The sequence below is a fragment of the Scyliorhinus canicula genome, chromosome 9 (genome assembly GCF_902713615.1).
Source record: "Scyliorhinus canicula chromosome 9, sScyCan1.1, whole genome shotgun sequence".
NCBI classification, from domain to species: Eukaryota; Metazoa; Chordata; class Chondrichthyes; order Carcharhiniformes; family Scyliorhinidae; genus Scyliorhinus; species Scyliorhinus canicula.
Genome location: NC_052154.1, coordinates 24,163,818 through 24,186,215, shown reverse-complemented (window position 1 = coordinate 24,186,215; position 22,398 = coordinate 24,163,818). Strand labels below are relative to the sequence as shown.

Sequence of the window (22,398 nt, the reverse complement as noted above, 5' to 3'; positions counted from 1 at the left end):
TGGAGCCCGGCCGAATGTGGCAGCGCTGGACGCAGTCCGCAGCCGCCCCGCCGGTTTCCCAATCGCTGAGACCACAAATATCCCGCGCAGTCAGGAACTCGGCCCATCGGGGGTGGAGCATCACAGAAGGGCCTTCCGATGACGCACCAACGCATTGCAACGCCGCGCGACGCTATGGTGCCATTTTGGAGGGGGCAGAATATGGAAAGCCGGCGTCGGAGCCCATTCTCAGCTCGACCGCTGATTACGATATCGGCATCGGGCAACGGAGAATCCCGCCATATGTTCTCCCACCGGTGATGAATTGCAGCCAGTTTACGTCCCCCCTGGGAAAGTAAACCGGTAAGCAATTCCGTATTCTTTGCCATGAAAATTTATGCATGGCATGGAATATGAGGAAATCCCGCTTTCGGGCCGCCATCTTGAAGGTGGCCCGATAGCAACATCTCACGGTCGACCGCACTGCAAATTTGCCCAATCCCCCAACCCTCCCCTACCCTGCCGCATAGCAGCCTCCCACCCCTGGATTGCCTGAGCACCCTCCCCTGCCCCCCAAGGAAGGGGTTGACCTGATCTCCCCCTCCCAAAATGAAATTAGGGGAACCCCCCTGGGGGTCACTGAAACAGGGGGACCCTTAGCAAGGACCCCCTTAATAGGGGAACCCCCAGGAATATACTGCCTATAGGGACTCCCACCACAGACTACTGCCAGATACAAATCCCGGCCCACAAAGATCCACACCCCCCAGTAAAGGGACTCCTGTCTGGAAGTTAGAGAGCAGTCCAGGCAGGTGCAGTGGGAAGCATTATAACTATAATACTTATCTTACAGCTCCGCCTGTCCATTCCAGGAAGGAGAGCCACTGTGCCTGGATCTGATTCCCACAGATCCATTAGCTGCAAGTAAGTCATAGCTGGTCTGAGATTGACAGCTTCTACAAACCATTTGCACCTTTGATCCATTCATCTCCCTTCAGGGCTCAGTGACCTAAGTGGTGAAACCCTAACATTTGGCACTGTGCCGATATGTGCAGTTGTTGAACTGCATTGTTGGTCTTGCTGAAAATCATCCCTGGTTCTTTCGTCGAGACCATTTAAAGTGTGTTTTGGGAGACGTTGAACCAGGCCTGAACAATTGATATCTGGGTAGAAATTTGAGCAAGGAAGCCATTGGGATCATAGTAGAACATAGAACAGTACAGCATAGAACAGGCCCTTCGGCCCTCGATGTTGTGCCGAGCAATGATCACCCTACTCAAACCCACGTATCCACCCTATACCCGTAACCCAACAACCCCCCCTTAACCTTGCTTTTAGGACACTACGGGCAATTTAACATGGCCAATCCACCTAACCCGCACATCTTTGGATGTGGGAGGAAACCGGAGTACCCGGAGGAAACCCACGCACACACGGGGAGGACGTGCAGACTCCGCACAGACAGTGACACAACCAGGAACCGAACCTGGGACCCTGGAGCTGTGAAGCATTTATGCTAACTACCATGCTACCGTGCTGCCCTCTAAAATGAGAGAAAATAGGTTTGAGGCATTTGTCTCTGATAGTCTCTGAACGTCCACTCTATCTAACCACTCATCATCTTATAAACCTCTATTAAGTCGCCTCTCATCCTCCTCCGCTCCAAAGAGAAAAGCCCTAGTTCCCTCAACCTTTCCTCATAAGACCTATCCTGCAAACCAGGCAGCATCCTGGTAGCATTGTGGATAGCACAATCACTTCACAGCTCCAGGGTCCCAAGTTCGATTCCGGCTTGGGTCACTGTCTGTGCGGAGTCTGCACATCCTCCCCGTGTGTGCGTGGGTTTCCTCCGGGTGCTCCGGTTTCCTCCCACAGTCCAAAGATGAGCAGGTTAGGTGGATTGGCCATGATAAATTGCCCTTAGTGTCCAAAATTGCCCTTAGTGTTGGGTGGGGTTACTGAGTTATGGGGATAGGGTGGAGGTGTTGACCTTAGTAGGGGTAGGGTGCTCTTTCCAAGAGCCGGTGCAGACTCGATGGGCCGAATGGCCTCCTTCTGCACTGTAAATTCTATGTAATTCTATGTAAATCTCCTTTGCACCCTTTCCAATGCCTCCACATCCATCCTATAGTGAGGTGACCAGAACTGCACGCAATATTCCAAGTGTGGTCTCACCAGGGTCATGTACAGTTGCAGCATAACCCCGCGGGTCTTAAACTCAATAGTGATGCATGAGTTGAGGAGCAGATCACAGGCTAATGTGGATTAGCTGAAGTGTGGGTTCCTTCCTGTCTGGCGGTCAGTGGTGTAATTATTGGCAACTGTAAATTGGATTGCAGCGACTAATGCAGCGGTGTCCTGCACTTTAACCCAGGGCACCATGTGTAACACTACCCGCTTGTCATGTTATTTTGACCTCTGCAGTTGCTAAAATGTTACATTTCTTGTTGCAATTTTTAAAATGTTGAGAGCACCTCCATAACCTGCACAAAAAGCGATATCTGAAGGGGAAGGGGTCCTCTGTTCCTTTTAGAATTAAAATCTCCTTGAGGGCAATTAGGGATGGGCGATAAATGCTACCTTAGGCAGCCTGTGAAATAATAAGTCAAAAACATAAACGTATTATTCACACTCTACTAATAACCATGCGTTTATTGTAATTAGATCTCTATGTACCGTTAATCGTTCATTTCTTAATCCATAGGGTTCAGTGAAAGCTTTGTACAACTACCAGGGTCAACAACAAGATGAATTATCTTTTCCGAGAGGTGCCATAATCCACAATGTCAAAAAACAGGATAAAGGATGGTGAGAAACACTTCCACCCCCTCCCCCTCCCCTCTCTCTCTCTTTGACCCCCCCCCCCCCCCCTCCCCAAGCTAACATAAATAATTGCCTGCCAGAATTACTTTCGCCAGTTACAGTTTAAGAGATGAAAGTCAAGGAAGGAAGACCACAATGAGTTCGGGAGGCTTACTGATGTATGGCGTGCTGTGACGAAGAAATATTTTTAGGTAGTAGGTGACACTAGATGGAACAAGTACCAGAGGTTCAAAATATTATCCTAGAAACACTGTGGGGTGATGAAGGAAGGTGTGTACATATACTTCTATATGTATATTGTGTATAGGCACTGGAAGTAAGGTCAGGATGCACAGGTAGCTTACCTTAGCTGTTCCGGTAAGGTCATTGCGCATTTTCTGGTGGTGCAGATCAGTTCTGGTTGTTGAGAGGCTTGTCCTTATTGCCACAACAAACCAACCCAGAGATGTTGTGTTACTTCTGTGGGAACGAAAGAGACTCACGGTTGGTGTGTTGCCTCCCAGGTGCCAGGGTTCGTGATGTCTCTGATCGTGTTTTTGGGATCCTTAAAGGGGAGGGGGAGCAGCCCCAAGTCGTGGTCCACATAGGTACCAACGACATAGGTAGGAAGAGAGATGGGGATTTGAGACAGAAATTCAGGGAGCTAGGGTGGAAGCTGAGAGCTAGAACAAACAGAGTTGTTATCTCTGGGTTGTTACCCGTGCCACGTGCTAGCGAAGTAAGAAATAAGGAGAGAGAGGAGTTGAACACGTGGCTACAGGTATGGTGCAGGAGGGAGGGTTTTGGTTTCCTGGATAATTGGGGCTCATTCTGGGGTAGGTGGGACCTCTACAAACAGGATGGTCTTCACCTGAACCAGAGGGGTACCAATATCCTGGGAGGGAGATTTGCTAGTGCTCTTCGGGGGGGTTTAAACTAATTCAGCAGGGGGATGGGAACCTAAATTGTAGACCCAGTGTACAGGATGTTGAGAGTAGTGAGGTCAGGGATAGGGTTAAAAGTTCGAAAGAGGGCACCGGCAAGCAGGACGCTGGTTTGAAGTGTGTCTACTTCAACGCCAGGAGCATCCGGAATAAGGTGGGTGAGCTTGCAGCATGGGTTGGTACCTGGGATCTCGATGTTGTGGCGATTTCGGAGACATGGGTAGAGCAGGGACAGGAATGGTTGTTGCAGGTTCCAGGATTTAGATGTTTCTGTAAGAACAGAGAAGATGGTAAAAGAGGGGGGGGTGTGGCATTGTTAATCAAGGAAAGTATTACGGCGGTAGAAAGGACGCTTGAGGACTCGTCTACTGAGGCAGTATGGGCCGAGGTTAGGAACAGTAGAGGAGAGGTCACCCTGTTGGGAGTTGTCTATAGACCTCCGAATAGTCCCAGAGATGTAGAGGAAAGGATTGCAAAGATGATTCTTGACAGGAGCGAGAGTAACAGGGTAGTTGTTATGGGGGACTTTAACTTTCCAAATATTGACTGGAAATACTATAGTTCGAGTACTATAGATGGGTCAGTTTTTGTGCAGTGTGTGCAGGAGGGTTTTCTGACACAGTATGTAGACAGGCCAACAAGGGGCGAGGCCACATTGGATTTGGTACTGGGTAATGAACCCGGCCAGGTGTTAGATTTAGATGTAGGTGAGCACTTTGGTGATAGTGATCACAACTCGGTTATGTTTACTTTAGCAATGGGCAGGGATAGGTATATACCGCAAGGCAAGAATTATAGCTGGGGGAAAGGCAATTATGATGCTATTCGGCAAGATTTAGGAGGTATAGGATGGGGAAGGAAACTGCAGGGGATGGGTACAATCGAAATGTGGAGCTTTTCAAGGAACAGCTACTGCGTGTCCTTGATAAGTACGTACCTGTCAGGCAGGGAGGAAGTTGTCGAGCAAGGGAGCCGTGGTTTACTAAGGAAGTTGAAGCACTTGTCAAGAGGAAGAAGAAGGCTTATGTTAGGATGAGACATGAAGGCTCAGTTAGGGCACTTGAGAGTTACAAGTTAGCCAGGAAGGACCTAAAGGGAGAGTTAAGAAGAGCGAGGAGAGGACACGAAAAGTCGTTGGCGGATAGGATCAAGGAAAACCCTAAGGCTTTCTATAGGTATATCAGGAACAAAAGAATGACTCGAGTAAGATTAGGGCCAATCAAGGATAGTAGTGGAAAGTTGTGTGTGGAATCAGAGGAGATAGGGGAAGCATTAAATGGATATTTTTCGTCAGTGTTTACACTGGAGAAAGACAATGTTGTCGAGGAGAACACTCAGGTTCAGTCGACCAGGCTAGATGGAATTGAGGTTCAAAAGGAGGAGGTGTTAGCAATTTTAGAAAATGTCAAAATAGACAAGTCCCCTGGGCCAGATGGGATTTATCCTAGGATTCTCTGGGAAGCCAGGGAGGAGATTGCTGAGCCTTTGTCCTTGATCTTTATGTCGTCTTTGTCGACAGGAATAGTGCCGGAAGACTGGAGGATAGCAAATGTTGTCCCCTTGTTCAAGAAGGGGAGTAGAGACAACCCTGGTAATTATAGACCTGTGAGCCTTACTTCGGTTGTGGGTAAAATGTTGGAAAAGGTTATAAGAGATAGGGTTTATAATCATCTTGAAAAGAACAAGTTGATTAGCGATACTCAACACGGTTTTGTGAAGGGTAGGTCATGTCTCACAAACCTTATTGAGTTTTTTGAGAAGGTGACCAAACAGGTGGATCAGGGTAAAGCTGTTGATATGGTGTATATGGATTTCAGTAAGGCGTTTGATAAAGTTCCCCACGGTAGGCTATTGCAGAAAATAAGGAAGTATGGAATTGAAGGTGATTTAGCGGTTTGGATCAGTAATTGGCTAGCTGAAAGAAGACAGAGGGTGGTGGTTGATGGCAAATGTTCATCCTGGAGTTCAGTTACTAGTGGTGTACCGCAAGGATCTGTTTTGGGGCCACTGCTGTTTGTAATTTTTATAAATGACCTGGAAGAGGGTGTAGAAGGATGGGTTAGTAAATTTGCAGATGACACGAAGGTCGGTGGAGTTGTGGATAGTGCTGAAGGATGTTATAGGATACAGAGGGACATAGATAAGCTGCAGAGCTGGGCTGAGAGGTGGCAGATGGAGTTTAATGCGGAAAAGTGTGAGGTGGTTCACTTTGGAAGGAGTAACAGGAATGCAGAGTACTGGGCTAATGGCAAGATTCTTGGTAGTGTAGATGAACAGAGAGATCTCGGCATCCAGGTACATAAATCCCTGAAAGTTGCCACCCAGGTTAATAGGGCTGTTAAGAAGGCATATGGTGTGCTAGCCTTTATAAGCAGGGGGATTGAGTTTCGGAACCACAAGGTCATGCTGCAGCTGTACATAACTCTGGTGCGGCCACACCTGGAGTACTGCGTGCAGTTCTGGTCACCACATTATAGGAAGGATGTGGAAGCTTTGGAAAGGGTTCAGAGGAGATTTACTAGGATGTTGCCTGGTATGGAGGGAAGGTCTTACGAGGAAAGGCTCAGGGAATTGAGGTTGTTTTCGTTAGAGAGGAGAAGGCTGAGAGGTGACTTAATAGAGACATATAAGATAGTCAGAGGGTTAGATAGGGTGGACAGTGAGAGTCTTTTTCCTCGGATGGTGATGACCAACACGAGGGGACATAGCTTTAAATTGAGGGGTGAGAGATATAGGACAGATGTCAGAGGCAGTTTCTTTACTCAGAGAGTAGTAGGGGTGTGGAACGCCCTGCCTGCAATAGTAGTAGACTCGCCAACTTTAAGGGTATTTAAGTGGTCACTGGATAGACATATGGATGAAAATGGAATAGTGTAGGTCAGATGGGCTTCAGATGGTTTCACAGGTCGGCGCAACATCGAGGGCCGAAGGGCCCGTACTGCGCTGTAGTGTTCTATGTTCTATGTTCTATACACCTTTCCTCTGTTTCCGGTGCTCAAACTGAAGCAGCCCATTCTTCTTGCATTGTATCCTTGTCAGGAGGACATCCCAGTCAGAATTACTGTTTGCCACTCATACCTTTGATATTTCTTGTTTCTGTCCTCCAAAGTTGCTATTCTTCACCCCCCCCCCCCCCCCCCCCCCCCACACACACACACACACACACACCCTGGCTCAGTGTGGAGCACTCTTGCCATTGAATCAAAAGATTTTTGGTTTCATTCTCACTCCAGAGATTTGGGCTCAAAATCTCAGCTAACACATCGGTGCAATGTTGAGGTAATGATGCTGCGCTGTTGGAGAGCTGTGCCTTGGATTAGATGTAAAGTGAAGATGTTATGGCAGTGTTTATTTAAAGAAGAGCAGCATGGTTTTCCTGGTGTCCAGGCCAATATGTATCCCTCAAGCAACACCTCAAGAACAGATTAGGGGTCACCCACTCAATAGTTGTAATTTCTCTCCCAGCAAACGCCCCGTTGTGAAAAAGCTCAAACAATATACCAAGATTATTCGTAAGAACTTCCTTAACTCTGTCTCCATGCTATGTTTAGGTGGAAGGGGGATTATGAAGACAAAATACAGAAGTTTTTTCCCTCCAACTATGTGGAAGAAATAAGTGCTGAAATCCAGGAAGACCTTAGCAACCAGGTATATTTCATTTGTCTAGTAATTGTGTTTATATAGTTATGGTGTCTGTGGTTTGATTCATTTGGTCACGATTATCTATTTGAGCATGCTGGTGTTGCTACCTTGAGAATGTATCTATCCATTTGTTAATTTTCCATTGTTATTATTTTCTCTGTCTTGGGGTCAATTTAACTCATAACTTGAGTCAATTTTACTAATAATGATCTCAAATTGGTTTCAGTAGTTGTGAAGATCCATCCCTTGAGCTTATTTGTTTAACTTATTGTTCAGATAACAGAGGATAACCCCCTAGGAGTAATATGCAGAGGAATTGTGGAACTCGCCAAGTGTTCTGTTGGTAAGTATGAGCTGTGCCACGAGATACAATGATGAAAGAATGTTATTGTTTGACTGTCTTTATTTCTTTGTTCTAATGGCTTTGAGTTTCTATGTGGAAGGATACTGTAAAAGCTGAAGTGTTACTTGCTTTGAAAACAGCTAAACAGTCAAAAGGGATGCACGGGATGGCATTCGTGTTTACTATTCAACCTAAAGTACCCCCAGATGCACCGCCCCTTGATGTGGGGACTGACACGTTGGAAGATATGTTTTCCTGGTACTCTGAAGTGATACAGTGTTCACAGAAAACGTATGTACAGGTATGTCTCGGGCAAAATATTTATTTCACAAGAGAATGAAGTCAAATTGAAAATAAACCATTTGTGATCGCTGACAATGAGCTCTGAGTTTGGTTCAGTGCGTCACTGATGTTTGTTCATTCATAGAATTTACAGTGCAGAAGGAGGCCATTTGGCCCATCAAGTCTGCACCGGCTCTTGGAAAGAGCACCCTACTCAACATCTCCACCCTATCCCCATAACCCAGTAACCCCACCCAACACTAAGGGCAATTTTGGACACTAAGGGCAATTTATCATGACCAATCCACCTAACCTGCACATCTTTGGACTGTGGGAGGAAACCGGAGCACCCGGAGGAAACCCACGTACACACGAGGAGGATGTGCAGACTCTGCACAGACAGTGACCCAAGTCGGAATCGAACCTGGGACCCTGGAGCTGTGAATCAATTGTGCTATCCACAATGCTACCATTCGTTGCATTGTCCATCTGCATTCAAACATTGGAGTTCAATAGAAACGGAGGGTGGGATTCTCCGTTGGCTGACGCCGAAATCATGAAATGTGATTGGCCGGAGAATAGGTTCTGACGGCAAAATCGCGGTGGCCGCCGATTTGACGCCAAATCACAATTCTCCGTCACCTCGACTGCGGCGTCAATGCAGTCCAGACGCAAGTACAGTAAACACTGTTTGCATGCCATTAGCGGGCCGGACCCTGGTATTATCCGGAGCCTCCGCGATGCTCCGCCTCTGATGGACCGAGTTCCCGACAGCGCGGTTGACTTGTGCTTTTAAAAATCGTGAAACCGGCATTGTGGCTGCTGCGGGAGAGAGAGGAGATACAGAAAGTGTCCAACATCACCCTAGTTTGCTGACAGTTGTGCCACTGGCCGGGGGGGCTTCTGCCAGGGCTGGGGGTGTAGTGGAGGGTGGCCAGGAGGTGGGCTGTGGGGTCGGAGTGGACGGGCACAGAACACCATTGCCGCAGCCGGCAAGGCAACCATGCAGCTGCCCCCGCTGCTGACTGCCCACTTTGAACTTAGGGCCACGGGTCGTATGGGTGTCCCCTCAGGCCACCCCCTTGGCTTCCCTCTGGGCACAGCCGACCCATCAGCGGTATGGGCATGCTTCAGCACAACCAGTACCATCTTATTGGCTGGGAAGAGTGTGTGTGGGGAGTGTAATGTATACGTGCGGCTGCAGCTTGCCAGCCTCCTGAGTGTCAATCACGGACATGGGAACCCCGCACTGTTTATTATTGGAGTCGATTATGTTCCACCTGACGCCGGTGTAGTCCTTCCACAAATGCTGAATCGATCCAGGTTCTGTGCCAGTTTTGGTGTCGTGAAAGTCCACGAATCCTGCGCCGGCATCAAAACTTATGGCTGGATTCTCCGATTTTGAGACTTTGTCCGGAGCAAAGTGTCCAGTTTTACGTTGAAAAAAATCGGCGAGGCCCCAGCACTGACCCTCCGACCAGTGAGGGACTTACAGTCGTACCACATAAAACACACAGTCTTCACAAAATAAACTGACGGAGAATTGCCGGGTCCAACCTGCCAGATAGTGCCCACTGGACGCCTCCTCGCCACCCCCATGCCACCCCTCATCAGTCCCCCCAGCCCTCGCCGAAGCCCACACGGCCAGCGGCACGGCTCCCCCCCCCCCGCCCCGATTGTGGTGCCACTGGACACAGTCCGCAGCCAGTACGCCGGGTTCCCGAAAACTGATAGCACACGTGCCCTGCGCCATCAGGAACTCGGCCCATTGGGAGCGGAGCATCGGGGGAGGGCCTTCAGGTAACGTCCAGAGGCCGTCCCAACGCCATGCGGCGTACTCCTCGATAACACCGTTTTGGAGCGAGCGATTACGAAATTGGCGTCGGCAAGCGGAGAATACCACCCATGGTCTCAGAAATGAAGAATCCCAGCCAGAGACTTTTCTATACTGTGGAGGTTTACTCCATGACCAACCCAGATAAATCATAAATCTTTACAGATGTGCTCCCAATGACTGAGAACAAATTAATTTTCAATGCAGCATTGGTTCTCAGACAACTTCAGGCAGTGAGATACACCAGTGCTTCTCAATCATTGTTCTTAATGTGTGAATCTAAAAAGTGATTGTTGGCAGATAGTTCAACAATTTGGAGCATCGCAGTCAACCATGATTTATTCATGCCTGATACCCACTGTTATGATCCTGGCTGATGTTACTGCTGGACAAGTCTGATCCCAGAGTGGAGCCTGGCTTGATAAATCCTAACTTTGTTTAAGAGACATGGATGAACAGAATCACAGGACTAATCATTTATTTTTTAACAAAAGAATAAAGCATTTACTAAACAAGAGAAGGTGATCTAAAATACATTACTCCTTCACCCCGGCTATACCTTCACACATATATACAGTTTTGGATACATAACACAAGTTGCAAAATGTACATTATACTCTAATGTCCTCAGTAAGTAGACAGTCCATTTAAACAAATCGGCAAAATGTGGTCAGACACACCGCACTCTGAAACCAGGGGCGGGATTCTCTTGTACCCGGCGGGGCGGGGGGTTCCAGCAGCACGGAGTGGCGTGAACCACTCTCTGCACCTTCAGGGGCTAGGCCGGCGACGGAATGGCCCGTGCCCCACCGGCCGGCGTGGAAAGCCTTTGGCGCCGCGCCAGCCAGGACCGAAGGGACTCCGCCGGCCGGCGCGGGTCCGCTCATGCCGCGGGGGCGTCAGCAGCTGCTGATGTCATCCCTGGGCATGCGCGGGGGAGGGGGTTCAACTTCGCGCCGGCCATCGCGGAGGCTTGCATGGCTGGCGCGTAGGAAAAGAGTGCCCTCACCGCACAGGCCCACCCGCGGATCGGTGAGCCCCGATCGCGGCCAAGGCCACCGTGGAAGCACCCCCCGGGGCCAGATCGTTCCACGCCCCCCACCCCCAGGACCCCAGAGCCCACCCGCGCCGCCAGGTCCCGCCGGTAAGGGACCTAGTCCAATTTACGCTGGTGGGACATGCAGAGAAGGAGCGGGACTTCGGCCCATTGCGGGTCAGAGAATCGCCGGGGTGGCCGCTGTGAGCTTTAGCCGACCGGCGCGGCGCTATTCCCGCCCCGCCAATTCGGAGGCCGGCGGGGGGTCAGAGAATCCCACCCCAAGTGACAGATGTCACCTGAAACAACTTCTGTCGATATCTCATCAAATCACCCCAGATGCTTGTCACACTGTGAGATGACTGCTCTCACTCAAACTCTGCCTTTCAAACAAGGGTTTCCGCCCTTGAAGAATACACTGAGAATCTTCTCCCAGTTTCTTTTGTGTGCCTTCACCAAGGATCCACATCCAGGATTTCAACCTCTCTTATCCCTGTGCATTCGGGGCTCACCGATCCGCGGGTGGGCCTGTGCGGTGAGGGCACTCTTTTCCTACGCGCCAGCCATGCAAGCCTCCGAGATATCAGGAAGAGCTTGCCCTGTGCATTCGAACTTCCACACAATCTCTCAGGTACTTAGCCACACTAACAGAACACCACTACCTCACAAGCTGTATCAAAGTGTCACCAACCTTAGGACCACCACAGCTATCTGGCCTCTCTGTAATGGATGTCTCAGTAGCTAAAGAATGGGAAGTCCCAGAAAGCAGGGAACCAGGAAGTTAGAGGAACAAAGAATATAAACCTGAAAAAGGGTTCTGTTCAGTGAAGTCAGCAGCAGAGAGTGAGGCCTGTATTTTACTGAGAGCCTCACTCTCTGCTGCTGACTTCACTGAACAGAACCCTTTTTCAGGTTTATATTCTTTGTTCCTCTAACTTCCTGGAATTCTCATTCCCTGCTTTCTGGGACTTCCCGTTCTTTCGCGACTGTGACTTGCTTTCTGTCCCTCTGTATTGTCCTGCCTGTACTGGCAGTTTATGTGGAATGTTTCTTGCCTCTGGGTTACCTGGTTCCAAACTCAAGTGTTTCTGCTTTGCCGTGTGGGTCTCTGTTGCTAAACAATGGGTGCTTTCTAGAATCCCTGTGGAAGGAGACCATTCAGCCTATCGAGTCTGCACTGAACCTCCAAACGAGCACTCTACTTAGGCCCATTCCCAGCCCTGTCATTAAACCCCATGCATTGATCATTGCCAATCCACCTAACCTGCACATCTTTGCACTGCGGGAGGAAACCCACACTGACATGGGGAGAATGTGCAAACTCCTCACAGTCAGCCAAGGACCGGAATCGAACCTGGGTGCTTGGCGCTGTGAGGCAACGGCATGAACCACTGTGCCACCGTGCCGCCCTATATTTTGGCTCATACAAATTCCTACCTTGCAAGAAGATTCAGTAGTCTGCCCTCCATCCCTTTGTTTTATCAAATTGCTTCTTAAAGAGTTCCAGGATGTTCACCTTCATTATTCTATATGGAAATCTATTCTATACAATTAACATGCTGAGCTGGATTTTTCTGTTGGAGGTGGAAATCAGGAGTAGGACCTAATCAGTCATGATCCCGCCTCCATCTCGGGAATGCCAGCAAGCAGGACCCTCTTGGGAGCTGAGGCCTTAAGTGGCAGGCCTGAGACAAGACTGGAGGTGGGCAAGTCCAGAGTTGGCAGGATAAAAGGTCAGCTTCTGTTCCCAAAACACCTTGGCCTGGAACTTCCGAGGCAATCAGTAACTCACCTAACAGATCATATGAGTTGATCTTTCAGAATTCTTTAAACCCACTTTCACCCTATCCCCTTACTCTCTAATCCCCTTTATTCAGTTCCCCTCATCTCTTCAACTTCGCCCCCAATCCCCTCATCCCTCACCCCATTCTTCTCATCCCTTCACCCAGTATCCATGTTATGAACAGAACCCACAAGCCATTTAATGACAGTTGGAAGCTGTTGAATGGCCATAAAACACCCCGAGTAAATAAAGAGACTCTTCAAAGTAGCTGTACAAACAATGTGAAGCATTTATAAAAGAATTAGGTATTCTGATTGCAACCAACATAGAATTCCCTTATTAAACAGACTTCAGAACTGTTATTTCAAGAGATGTCTAAATTGAATTCAGAAAAGCAATGGGAAAGGATGAAACTTTAACATTAGTTATCATATAAGACTGCCCATTTAACAATGTGAAATGTACTCTTCTATTTTATCCATTTTTTTACTCATCTAAAGGCGGCTCCACATTCACAATGTTGACCTTTTACTTGACAGCTTGGTAAAAGTAACAATCTGACAAACACAATGTTAAAGCAGTGATTACATGGCCGAATCATAGCACTTTCAAAACCATTTCACTTACCTCTTCTCTAATCCATGATTCACACTTCCCTGCAGCTGGTGCAAAACACAGCAGCTGCGAAAGTCCAGCCAACATTCCTGGGACAAACTCTCGATGAGCCCACAAACTGTCAGTTTCATTCATCCTTCATAGGAGAGGGCGGGTTTCAGGGCCCCATCCCTCCCTAACTTCATTAAAATGTCCGAGCTTGCAAATGGAGGCTGGATATAAAATATAGATTCCCTGCAGTGCAGAAGTAGGCCATTCGGCCCATCAAGAGTGTGTGCCGACCCTCTGAAAGCACAATCCACCCAGGCCCAATCTCTATACCCGTAACCCCTCTTCGGGACAATTTGGCATGTTCAATCAAACTAACGGTCTTTGGACCGTTTACTAGTTTGAACCAGTGTACCAATCTTATTGTGGATTTATTTTTTGCATACCATTATCATCTTTGTCCCTCAAAATAAGCATCTCTCATGTTTCTATCCCAAACTGAAATGTGCAGTCAATCTTTTAAGTCAAAGCCCCAAACACAGATAAATCTCAGGATGGCTCTCTGCACTGCCTCCAGTGATCACTTGCTTTTCAGTGACCACAACTAAACTCTGTACTCAATATGTAGTATGACCAAGAGCGCCGTGCAGTTTGAGTACTGCCTCCTCAGGCCTGTACCATATGCACTGCCTCTGCAGATAAAATTCATAAATTTAAGAAATTCCAGAATTCCAGATCTGGATGGGCTCAGTATAACACAATAGAGAGCATGTTCTAAATAGAACCTCCCAATATAGACCGTCAACTTTAAGGAGTACATATCCAGAAGCTGTGAGCACACTCCGCATGGGTAGTGCACCTGCGGTTTCCTGGTTTGTGTTCCAATCGGTGAGGGTCGCCGTTAGAAGTACACATTTGGAAAATTGACCCTGCGCATTTGCGCATTACTGAACATTCGTTTTCATTCAAATTTTCATGTCTAGTTGAATACATGATTTGAACCATGGTCTCGTGACTGCATAAGTGAGGCTGGGATTCCAGGGTAACAGTGAAAGAGATCAATATGGGTGCAGGTGTAATCCATTGGAGAATATGATCAACCAAGGTCTTGTATAATTGTCCAAGTGGATGTTAAAGATTGAAGAAGATCCAGGAGTTGTCTTGGTCATTGTCCTTCATTGACCATCACCACCATTTGACCAATTAACTCATTACTGTTTGTGGGATCGCTGTGTGCAAAATGGCCTTTCTATTTACCTGCAGATCAGTAGTCACTGCACTCTGTATGAATCACTATTTCAAAATACTCTTGGGACTATGTGCCCACACCGGCGTAAAACCGCTGGAGTTTTACTCTGGAGTTTCCTGCAAAAATGATGAGCTGGTCAATGACCTCGAGGGGACTAGCAGGGACCCAGGGAAATTCACGCAGCTTTAGCTGCGGATATGAGCCCCTGCACTTCCGGTTTTGAGTCCGCTCATGCGCATGACGGCGGCCTCCAGCAGCCGCTCCGAGCGCCATGGTGGACCCGGACCGAGGAGACAGATGAAAAATATAGAGCCCCCTGATCGGCCGTGCACCCGAAGATCTAATCCCACCGATCTGTCCCCGGCCGTCTAGAATGCCCCTCCGCCCCCCCACCAGGGCAGCCGCGGTCTGAGTCCGCAGCCACCACGCCAGCATCCTGACCGGCAATAGGTGGTTTGAACCACGCCATTGGGATCTCGACCAATCGGGAGTGGAGGATCGCTGGGCTGGCCTCTGGCAATGGGCCCCCAGCCGTGCGACCTACTCGGCGATCACGCCGATTCTTGGGTCCCGGAGAATCGCCAGTCTGACGCCGAGCCCGATATCGGTGTGAAATTGGATTCTCCGCCCCCGCGATTTTAGCGCGGGGCTGCAGAGAATCCAGCCCTCTTTATCTAAGCGGTTGGTACAATTACAGAAATCCTGACAGAAGCAAAATCCAGAGCAAAGATTACTTTTATTGATAAACTAATGACATGATCATCAATATCACTGACCTAGAGGGAAACAAACACACAATATGTAAAAATGAAAGAAAGATTCAGTAACTAACCAGGATAAAATCCTCATTCTAGCAGCATTCTTTTGCAAGTGATACTTGGCAAAGCACTACAATTTCTTCTGTGCAGAAAAAAATGTTTACTATCAGTTACATACATTTTGTAGAAGAATGTTTAAAAGGGAACAGATTTATGGCTGAATAGACTGACTAGTGTGTAGCAGTTACTTATTTGATCATGGGATATGAAGTTTCAGTGAATGGCAGAAAAACTTATTTGAGCTCTGTTTTGACAGGAGGAGAATCGAAATGAGATGGAGAGGAAACAGCAGATCGCCAAAGAGTTATCTGATTTAGTTGTATATTGCAGACCAACAAAGTCTCGAGAATTTTTGCTGAACGGTAATTAATTTTCCGTGTAGAGGGGTCATCTTCACTGGTAGATTTGTATTTAATATTAGGCATTTTCCCAGTCTCTTCCATCAGAATTGTTTACCTGATATTTTCCAGCTTCCTAGTACCAACTGAACAATTACGATATCATTGGTTACTTTGTACAGAGAACATTCTACCGATTCTTGTCATGAAATCATTTGCGAGCAGGTACTGAGGCGTGACTGCCCTGGTGTACTGTGAGAATGGATGTACAAGTTCCACTCTGCTCAGCTCCTGATATAAGCCAACATGAATAAAGAAAAGTCAAGCAATAGCTTCCTTTAGAGAGGAGAAAAATTAAATGGGAGAGTAACACCTAAGTGTCTATGGCATAATTTAAATGGCGGATAAGATCATGATAATTATAGATTAGAAAATATACATATAACACTACATTTAACTGCACTGATAGCTATACACACAGAGCATTACATGAAGTTTTACCCCTTTATTCCCAACTACCTATGTTTCCTGAACTCTGAGATGCCCCTTGTTCCCAAACAACATCCAATATTATCTAACTCTATGAGCTAAATCCAGCAGATAATTACCACCCACAGGTTATTTGTCCATGTTTAGGAAAACCTTCTTCAGCTTCAGTCACGGCGTAATTTCTCAGTTCGAGTTTTGGATTTTACCCAACTGCCCACTTAGCAATAGCTTGTTTTCAGGGAAAACTATTTTCTGCAGCCGGGTGTGGCTGTGTTGGTAGCTGCACCTACTGTGTACCTATCTCCAGTTATTGTGCTACTGATAGATCATTTGTTCCCTTTGATGTTACCCACTCTGTGGACCCAGCCTTTTAGAATATAAGTCCCAATTCCCTTGTCTTTCCTTTTTGAAGGTACCTCTTCTATATCCCATTGTTTTCCCCTAGTCACATTGGTAAACACTTGCACTCATACAAATATGCTAATTTGCATATCAAAACTCCCGTCAGACAGCTGTCCTTATCAATTCCCCATTTCATTTTATTTTATACCAATTTCATTTTTAATTTTCCCCAGTTCTTAGCTGACCACAACAGTTTTAAGTTCACCTCTTGTACTCTCTATTCTATTGGTTTGGCTGTGTAATATAACATCCAATTGGCTTTGTTTCTTGTTGCTGTGCATTGCATGCCTTTGTTTGGCATCAACTCCCTAAGACTCCTAGTTTTCTCTCAGCTGTTTCTGCCCCATTCATAGAGTTTGCAGGTTGTCTATTTTCCCCTTTTGCGTCACTCTTTTCTGCATTATATTTCTTCTGTCATTGTTCTGCCCTCTCCCATAGTTGGTCCAACTCATTACACAGAACGTACAACTTCGGCAGGGATGTGAAACGGGCAATTTCAGTTCATCCATCCGCTACACACCCGTTGAGTTTCAAATCATTGCCCATTATACACCCACTTGATATTGATTTGTCCGTCCATTACACACCCACTCAATGTTGGCTCATCTGCCTGGGAGACACCTGCTCGATGCCCGTTATTGCCCGTTTCGTACGTGTTTTATATTAGATCATTACCGATTAAACATCGGCTCAATCTTTGATCATTGCCTGTTACACACCTACTTGATGTCACCCTGGTCATTACACAGCCACTTCATATTAGATCATCGCCCGTTACTTACCGCTTGTTATCAGATCACTGCCCATTGCATTCCGATTCAAGATTGGATTATTGCCTGCAACACACCCACTTGAATTTCCTTACCACTGATTTCCTCCATTTTATACCTCCGCCAAAGGGAAATCTCCGGCAGTCCTGTAACCTGATCAAGCTTTTAACTATAGCGGCATAAATGATGAAAAAGGCAAATATAGCAATTACTCAGAAATATAATATCTTCTTTTCAGCTAAAGACATCATTGATTACAAAGAAATGAGATCATTTGCAGAGAACAAGGCAGATACCATTCTGAAACAAAAGTCAAAAGAGTTTCGAGAGTACAACCGCAAGCAACTCTCCCGAATCTATCCAAAAGGCCAACGCATCGATTCTTCCAACTACGACCCAATTGTGCTTTGGCAACATGGATCCCAAATGGCAGCTCTAAATTTCCAAACTCCAGGTGCTTAACATTTTTCATTTTGCATCTCTTGAACTTGAGTTGTTTTTGATCCAAAGTTTTGCAGAATTAAAACAATAAATATGATCACTTCTCGGCCTTTTGGCTCAGATCTGGTGTGTCTCTTGTGGGGACCATGAATTGGATTCAATTTGAATTTGAATTGGTTTTTGGAGCAGGCAAGGAGCTGGATTAGGGGATCGCCTCTGTCCACACTCTGAGCCCTGGATTTGTAACTCCAAAAAGTAATTTAAAAAAAAATGAAATTAAATATGTCAGCAAGAATTCCAGGTATAGTCAGCTGGATTCTCGATTTAAGTATTGATGCCGGGGCAGGATTTGTGGACTTCTACGACAGCAAAGTTGGCGCCGCACATGAACCGATTCAGCAACTGTTAAGGGTCTTGCACCAGCACCACGTGGAACACAATCTATTCCATTAAATGGTGCAGGATTTGCCAGATTCACAATTGACACTCAGTACGTGGGGAAGGAGGCTGCCAGCCGCCGCTGTTCAACGTGCCTGGGCGCAGATGGCAGATACAGTTAGCGCCACGACCAATACTGTCTGGACCAGGCCTGCTGTGAAGGAAAAAACCACCACCTCCTCAGGGTGGCCAGGGTGAGTAGACAACACTGTGCCCCTGGCAACAACACCCCCTCCCATACACCCATGATCACCCCCCCCCCCCCCCAACCAGGAGAGTGGTCGAATCCCCACCCTGCACCACATTTCGGCATCCATACCGGCTGCCATGGCCGGATGGGCTGGCCACTGAGGCCACCAGGTACCCACCCCGTGGGCTGCATGTGTCGGAATGTCTAACACTGTCATTTTCTGTTCTTCCATCCCCTGGGAGAAGGGCACACATAACCGCCTGGAGAGGGAGAAAACTGGAGGGGACCGCTGGACTTGCGGTTTTTAAAGCACAAGAGAACTCACCATCGGGACTTTGACCCATTGGAGGCAAAGAATCGCGGTGGCCTCGGTGAATACCGGGTCAGGCCCGCTAATGATATGCCAATGGTGTTTACTGTACGTACAATCTGGAACGCATTGACGCTGCTGTCAAGGCGATGAAGAATTGCGATTTTAGCGTGAAACCGGTGCCCGCCACGATTTCAGCATCAGAACCGATTCTCCGCCCAATTACGTTTCCCGATTCCGGTGTCGGCCAACGGAGAATCCCGCCCAGGGACTTTAGGTACTGCTGTGCCTAAAGTAAGTTTACACTTACTTCCATGGACAATAAGACGTAAGCAGGAATTCTCCAGCCTTTGCGAATCACTTTTCCCGCTGGCAGAAAACACCATTCCCGTGGGGTCGGCTCAATGGAAAACCTATAGACAAGCGGCAGGAGTATAGAATCTCGCCGTCAGCGAGTGGCACACTGCCGAGAAACACGCAGCTGGGGAACTGGAAAATCCGGTCCATAGTGGCTGAAGTAGGCCATTTAGCCCATCGAGTCTGCTCCGCCATTGAATAAGATATGAGATCATGACTAATCTGAAATGATAATCCTCGACTCGACTTTCCTGCTGTATCCCCATAATCCTTGATTCCCTTACTGAATAAGATCTGTCTATCTCAGCCTTGAACATCCATAAAAGCTAAAGCTGCACAGCCCTCTGTGGTAAAGTAAACCACAGATTCACTACTCTCTGAGAAAATACAGTCCTCCTCATCTCTGTCTTAAATGGGTGACCCCTTTCTGTGAGATCATGCCCTCTGGCCCTAGACTCTCCCACAAGGGGAAACAACCTCTCAGCATCAATGGAACAAATTCCAATGAGACATTAAACTCACCTGCTTTGTGGCAGCTGGTGCTGTAAAAAAGGGGGCATGTCCTCCTTCGATTTTCTCCTTTTCTACTTTGACGCTGGAGTCAGGGACCTGCGCTGTCTGATCCTCACTCTATCTGAGTCAGGAAGGACAGGAGAGACAGACGCTTAAGAACTTTAGCACAAGTAAGTTGGTGCGGAGTGGCAATCCGCCACTGATTACTACTCCAAAGAAGTTATGGCCAGATATTACATAAATGTTTTGAATGTTTTCCATAGTATGGGCGTGATCTAACAAATTAAAAAACAGAGTTCTTTCTTGGTGGGGTTAGAAGTGCCAGGACCAAATCCGTTATCTAACTCTTTTTTTCCAGGCATCAGCGGGTAAATATCCATCCAGGCTGCACTCAGTTGCATTTCCTGCACTGAGGAGTGAGGTCTGGCACCCGATCTGTCGGCCCCCTCCCTGAGGTGATTCCCAGATCCCAATGAACAACTCATTTGTTGTTTGGTCCTGGAGTCCCCTGCACCCTACCTCATACAGACAGGGCACCACCTGGGCATCCTGGCAGTGCCACACTGGCATCCAGGTGCCAAGGTGACTGGGTGGCATCAGCAGTGCCAGGGTGCCACCTTGCCCAGATACCAACCACCCAGGGGCCTCCAATCACCTGGGAGATCCTCCCGAGTGCTGTTCCGCTTGGTCCTCGTTGGTGAGGACCAGTGCGAAACGACTCCAGGCTGGGGTCTCCTCAGCGAAGCAGGTAGATCCCAGAAGCCGGTTAGATCTGCAAGTCTGGGTCCCTCCCATTGTGGGTGGGATCCAGATCATGATGGCTCATGAGATCTCGTTAGATTTCGTGAGCCTTAATGACCGAAACTCAGAAGAGGCGTCTCGCAGTATCGACAGGCCGCGTCCTGTTCCAATTCCGGCAGGTCGCGGCCGGTAAATCATGTCCGAGATCACTTATTTATACTTAAGAAAGGTTCCAGCATGAAACAGACAAAGCCCATGCTTACATCAGATTTCTATAGCTCGAATTTCCCAGGTCTGGTTACTATGTTGAAGTCTTGAGAACGACCACTCTTCATCAAGCATTGCTGACCAGAAAAGGCACAATGGAAGGATCTACAGTGAACTTGTCTGGTGTATTATGAACACACCTTCTGTGGCCATCAAGTCCTGGAGTGGGGGTTGATGCACGATCAATTGCACGAAAGACTCAGATTGGTACAACTGTGGCTTTATTACAGTCAGATGCGTGGCCTCCTGCTGCAGCTGGCGAAATGGCTGATCCAGGAGAAGGTCATGCATATTTATACGGCTCCTTGTGGGCGGAGCTAGCTGGCAGGGGCTACCGGCGAACATGTAGGGCAGGTCCTACCTTACATCCCCTAATAGAGGTGCACACAGTGGATCACCACATTCACCCCTGTTAAAAATGAGTCCGGCGGGGGTGGCGTGGAACTATATACAGATTTACAAATAATTTACAGAGGGGAGGGGGAAAAAAATATGTCCATCTTCTAGTCTGGTGCCCGTCAGAGGTTAAGCCTGTCCGATGGTTTGACGGATCGCTGGGAGCGACGTAGCGGTGGTGGCGATGTCGGTGCTGGCGGTGCCGGTATCGACGACATCAGTGCTGGTGGTGTTGGTGCTGGCCAGTAGTTGGATGACTCCGGGAGCATGCCAAAATCTTCCTCGTCCTCTAGCGTGGGAAGTGGAAGGAGGGATGGACCTGGTGGGGCTAATGCTGGGAGCGCCGGGAGAGGGGAGGGTGGCGCGTGGATAGGGAAGTGTGTGTGAGTGGAACTTGAGGGAGCCAGGTCCCTGATTGAGACCGTATCCTGGTGGCTGTCGGGGAACTTCACATAGGCATATTGGGGGTTGGCATGGAGCAGGTGTATCCTGTCAACCAAGGGGTCCGCTTTGTGGAGTCGGACATGCCTACGTAGAAGAACCGGTCCTGGAGCTGCGAGCCAAGTCGGGAGCGACACCCCGGATGTGGACTTCCTAGGGAAGGTAAAAACACGTTCATGGGGTGTGATATTTGTGGCGGTGCACAGTAGAGACCGTATGGAGTGCAGTGCATCCGGGAGGACCTGCTGCCAGCAAGCGGCTAGGAGGTTTCTGGACCGTAGGGCCAGCTGGACGGCCCTCCAAACCATCCCGTTCTCCCTCTCTACCTGCCCAATCCTGCTTGATCTTGCCCCGCTGCGTGTTGTTGAACATGAAAGCTACCGACCGTTGGTCAGTGAGGAGAGTGAATCTACTGCCGGCCAGGTAATGCCTCCAATGCCGCACCACTTCAACGATAGCCTGGGCCTCCTTTTCAACAGACGAGTGTCGAATTTCAGAGGCATGAAGAGTGCGGGAAAAGAATGCCACGGGTCTGCCTGCCTGGTTTAGAGTGGCGGCGAGGGCGACATCTGAAGCGTCGCTTTCTACTTGGAAGGGCAGTGTCTCATCTACTGCGTGCATCCCGGCCTTAGCTGTGTCTGCTCTAATACGGGCGAAGGCATGTTGTGCCTCGGCAGTGAGGGGAAATTGGGTGGACTGTATGAGTGGGCGGGCCTTGTCCGCGTAGTTTGGGACCCACTGGGCGTAGTAGGAGAAGAACCCAAGGCAGCATTTGAGGGCCTTGGGGCAGTGGGAGAGGGGGAGCTCCATGAGGGGACACATGCGGTCGGGATCGGTCCCCAGGAGTCCGTTTTGGACTACGTAGCCGAGGATGGCTAAGGTGGTGGTGCTGAACACGCACTTCTCCTTGTTGTAGGTGAGGTTCAGGAGAGTGGTGGTGTGGAGAAATTTGGCACGGTCGGCGTAGTGGTCCTGCTGGTCGTGGCCGCA

At 48.3% G+C, this 22,398-nt stretch overlaps 1 protein-coding gene across 1 annotated transcript in view; it reads left to right on the top strand.

Moving 5' to 3' along the window:
- Positions 1 to 22,398, top strand: part of plcg2 (phospholipase C, gamma 2) — a 226,957-nt gene that overhangs the window by 177,174 nt on the left and 27,385 nt on the right. Inside the window, exons 21-26 of the mRNA XM_038806353.1 lie at positions 2,684 to 2,787; positions 7,277 to 7,373; positions 7,644 to 7,710; positions 7,851 to 8,011; positions 15,572 to 15,677; positions 17,553 to 17,768. Of these exons, the coding sequence (XP_038662281.1) occupies positions 2,684 to 2,787; positions 7,277 to 7,373; positions 7,644 to 7,710; positions 7,851 to 8,011; positions 15,572 to 15,677; positions 17,553 to 17,768 (751 nt within the window). The remainder of the gene's footprint in view (positions 1 to 2,683; positions 2,788 to 7,276; positions 7,374 to 7,643; positions 7,711 to 7,850; positions 8,012 to 15,571; positions 15,678 to 17,552; positions 17,769 to 22,398) is intronic.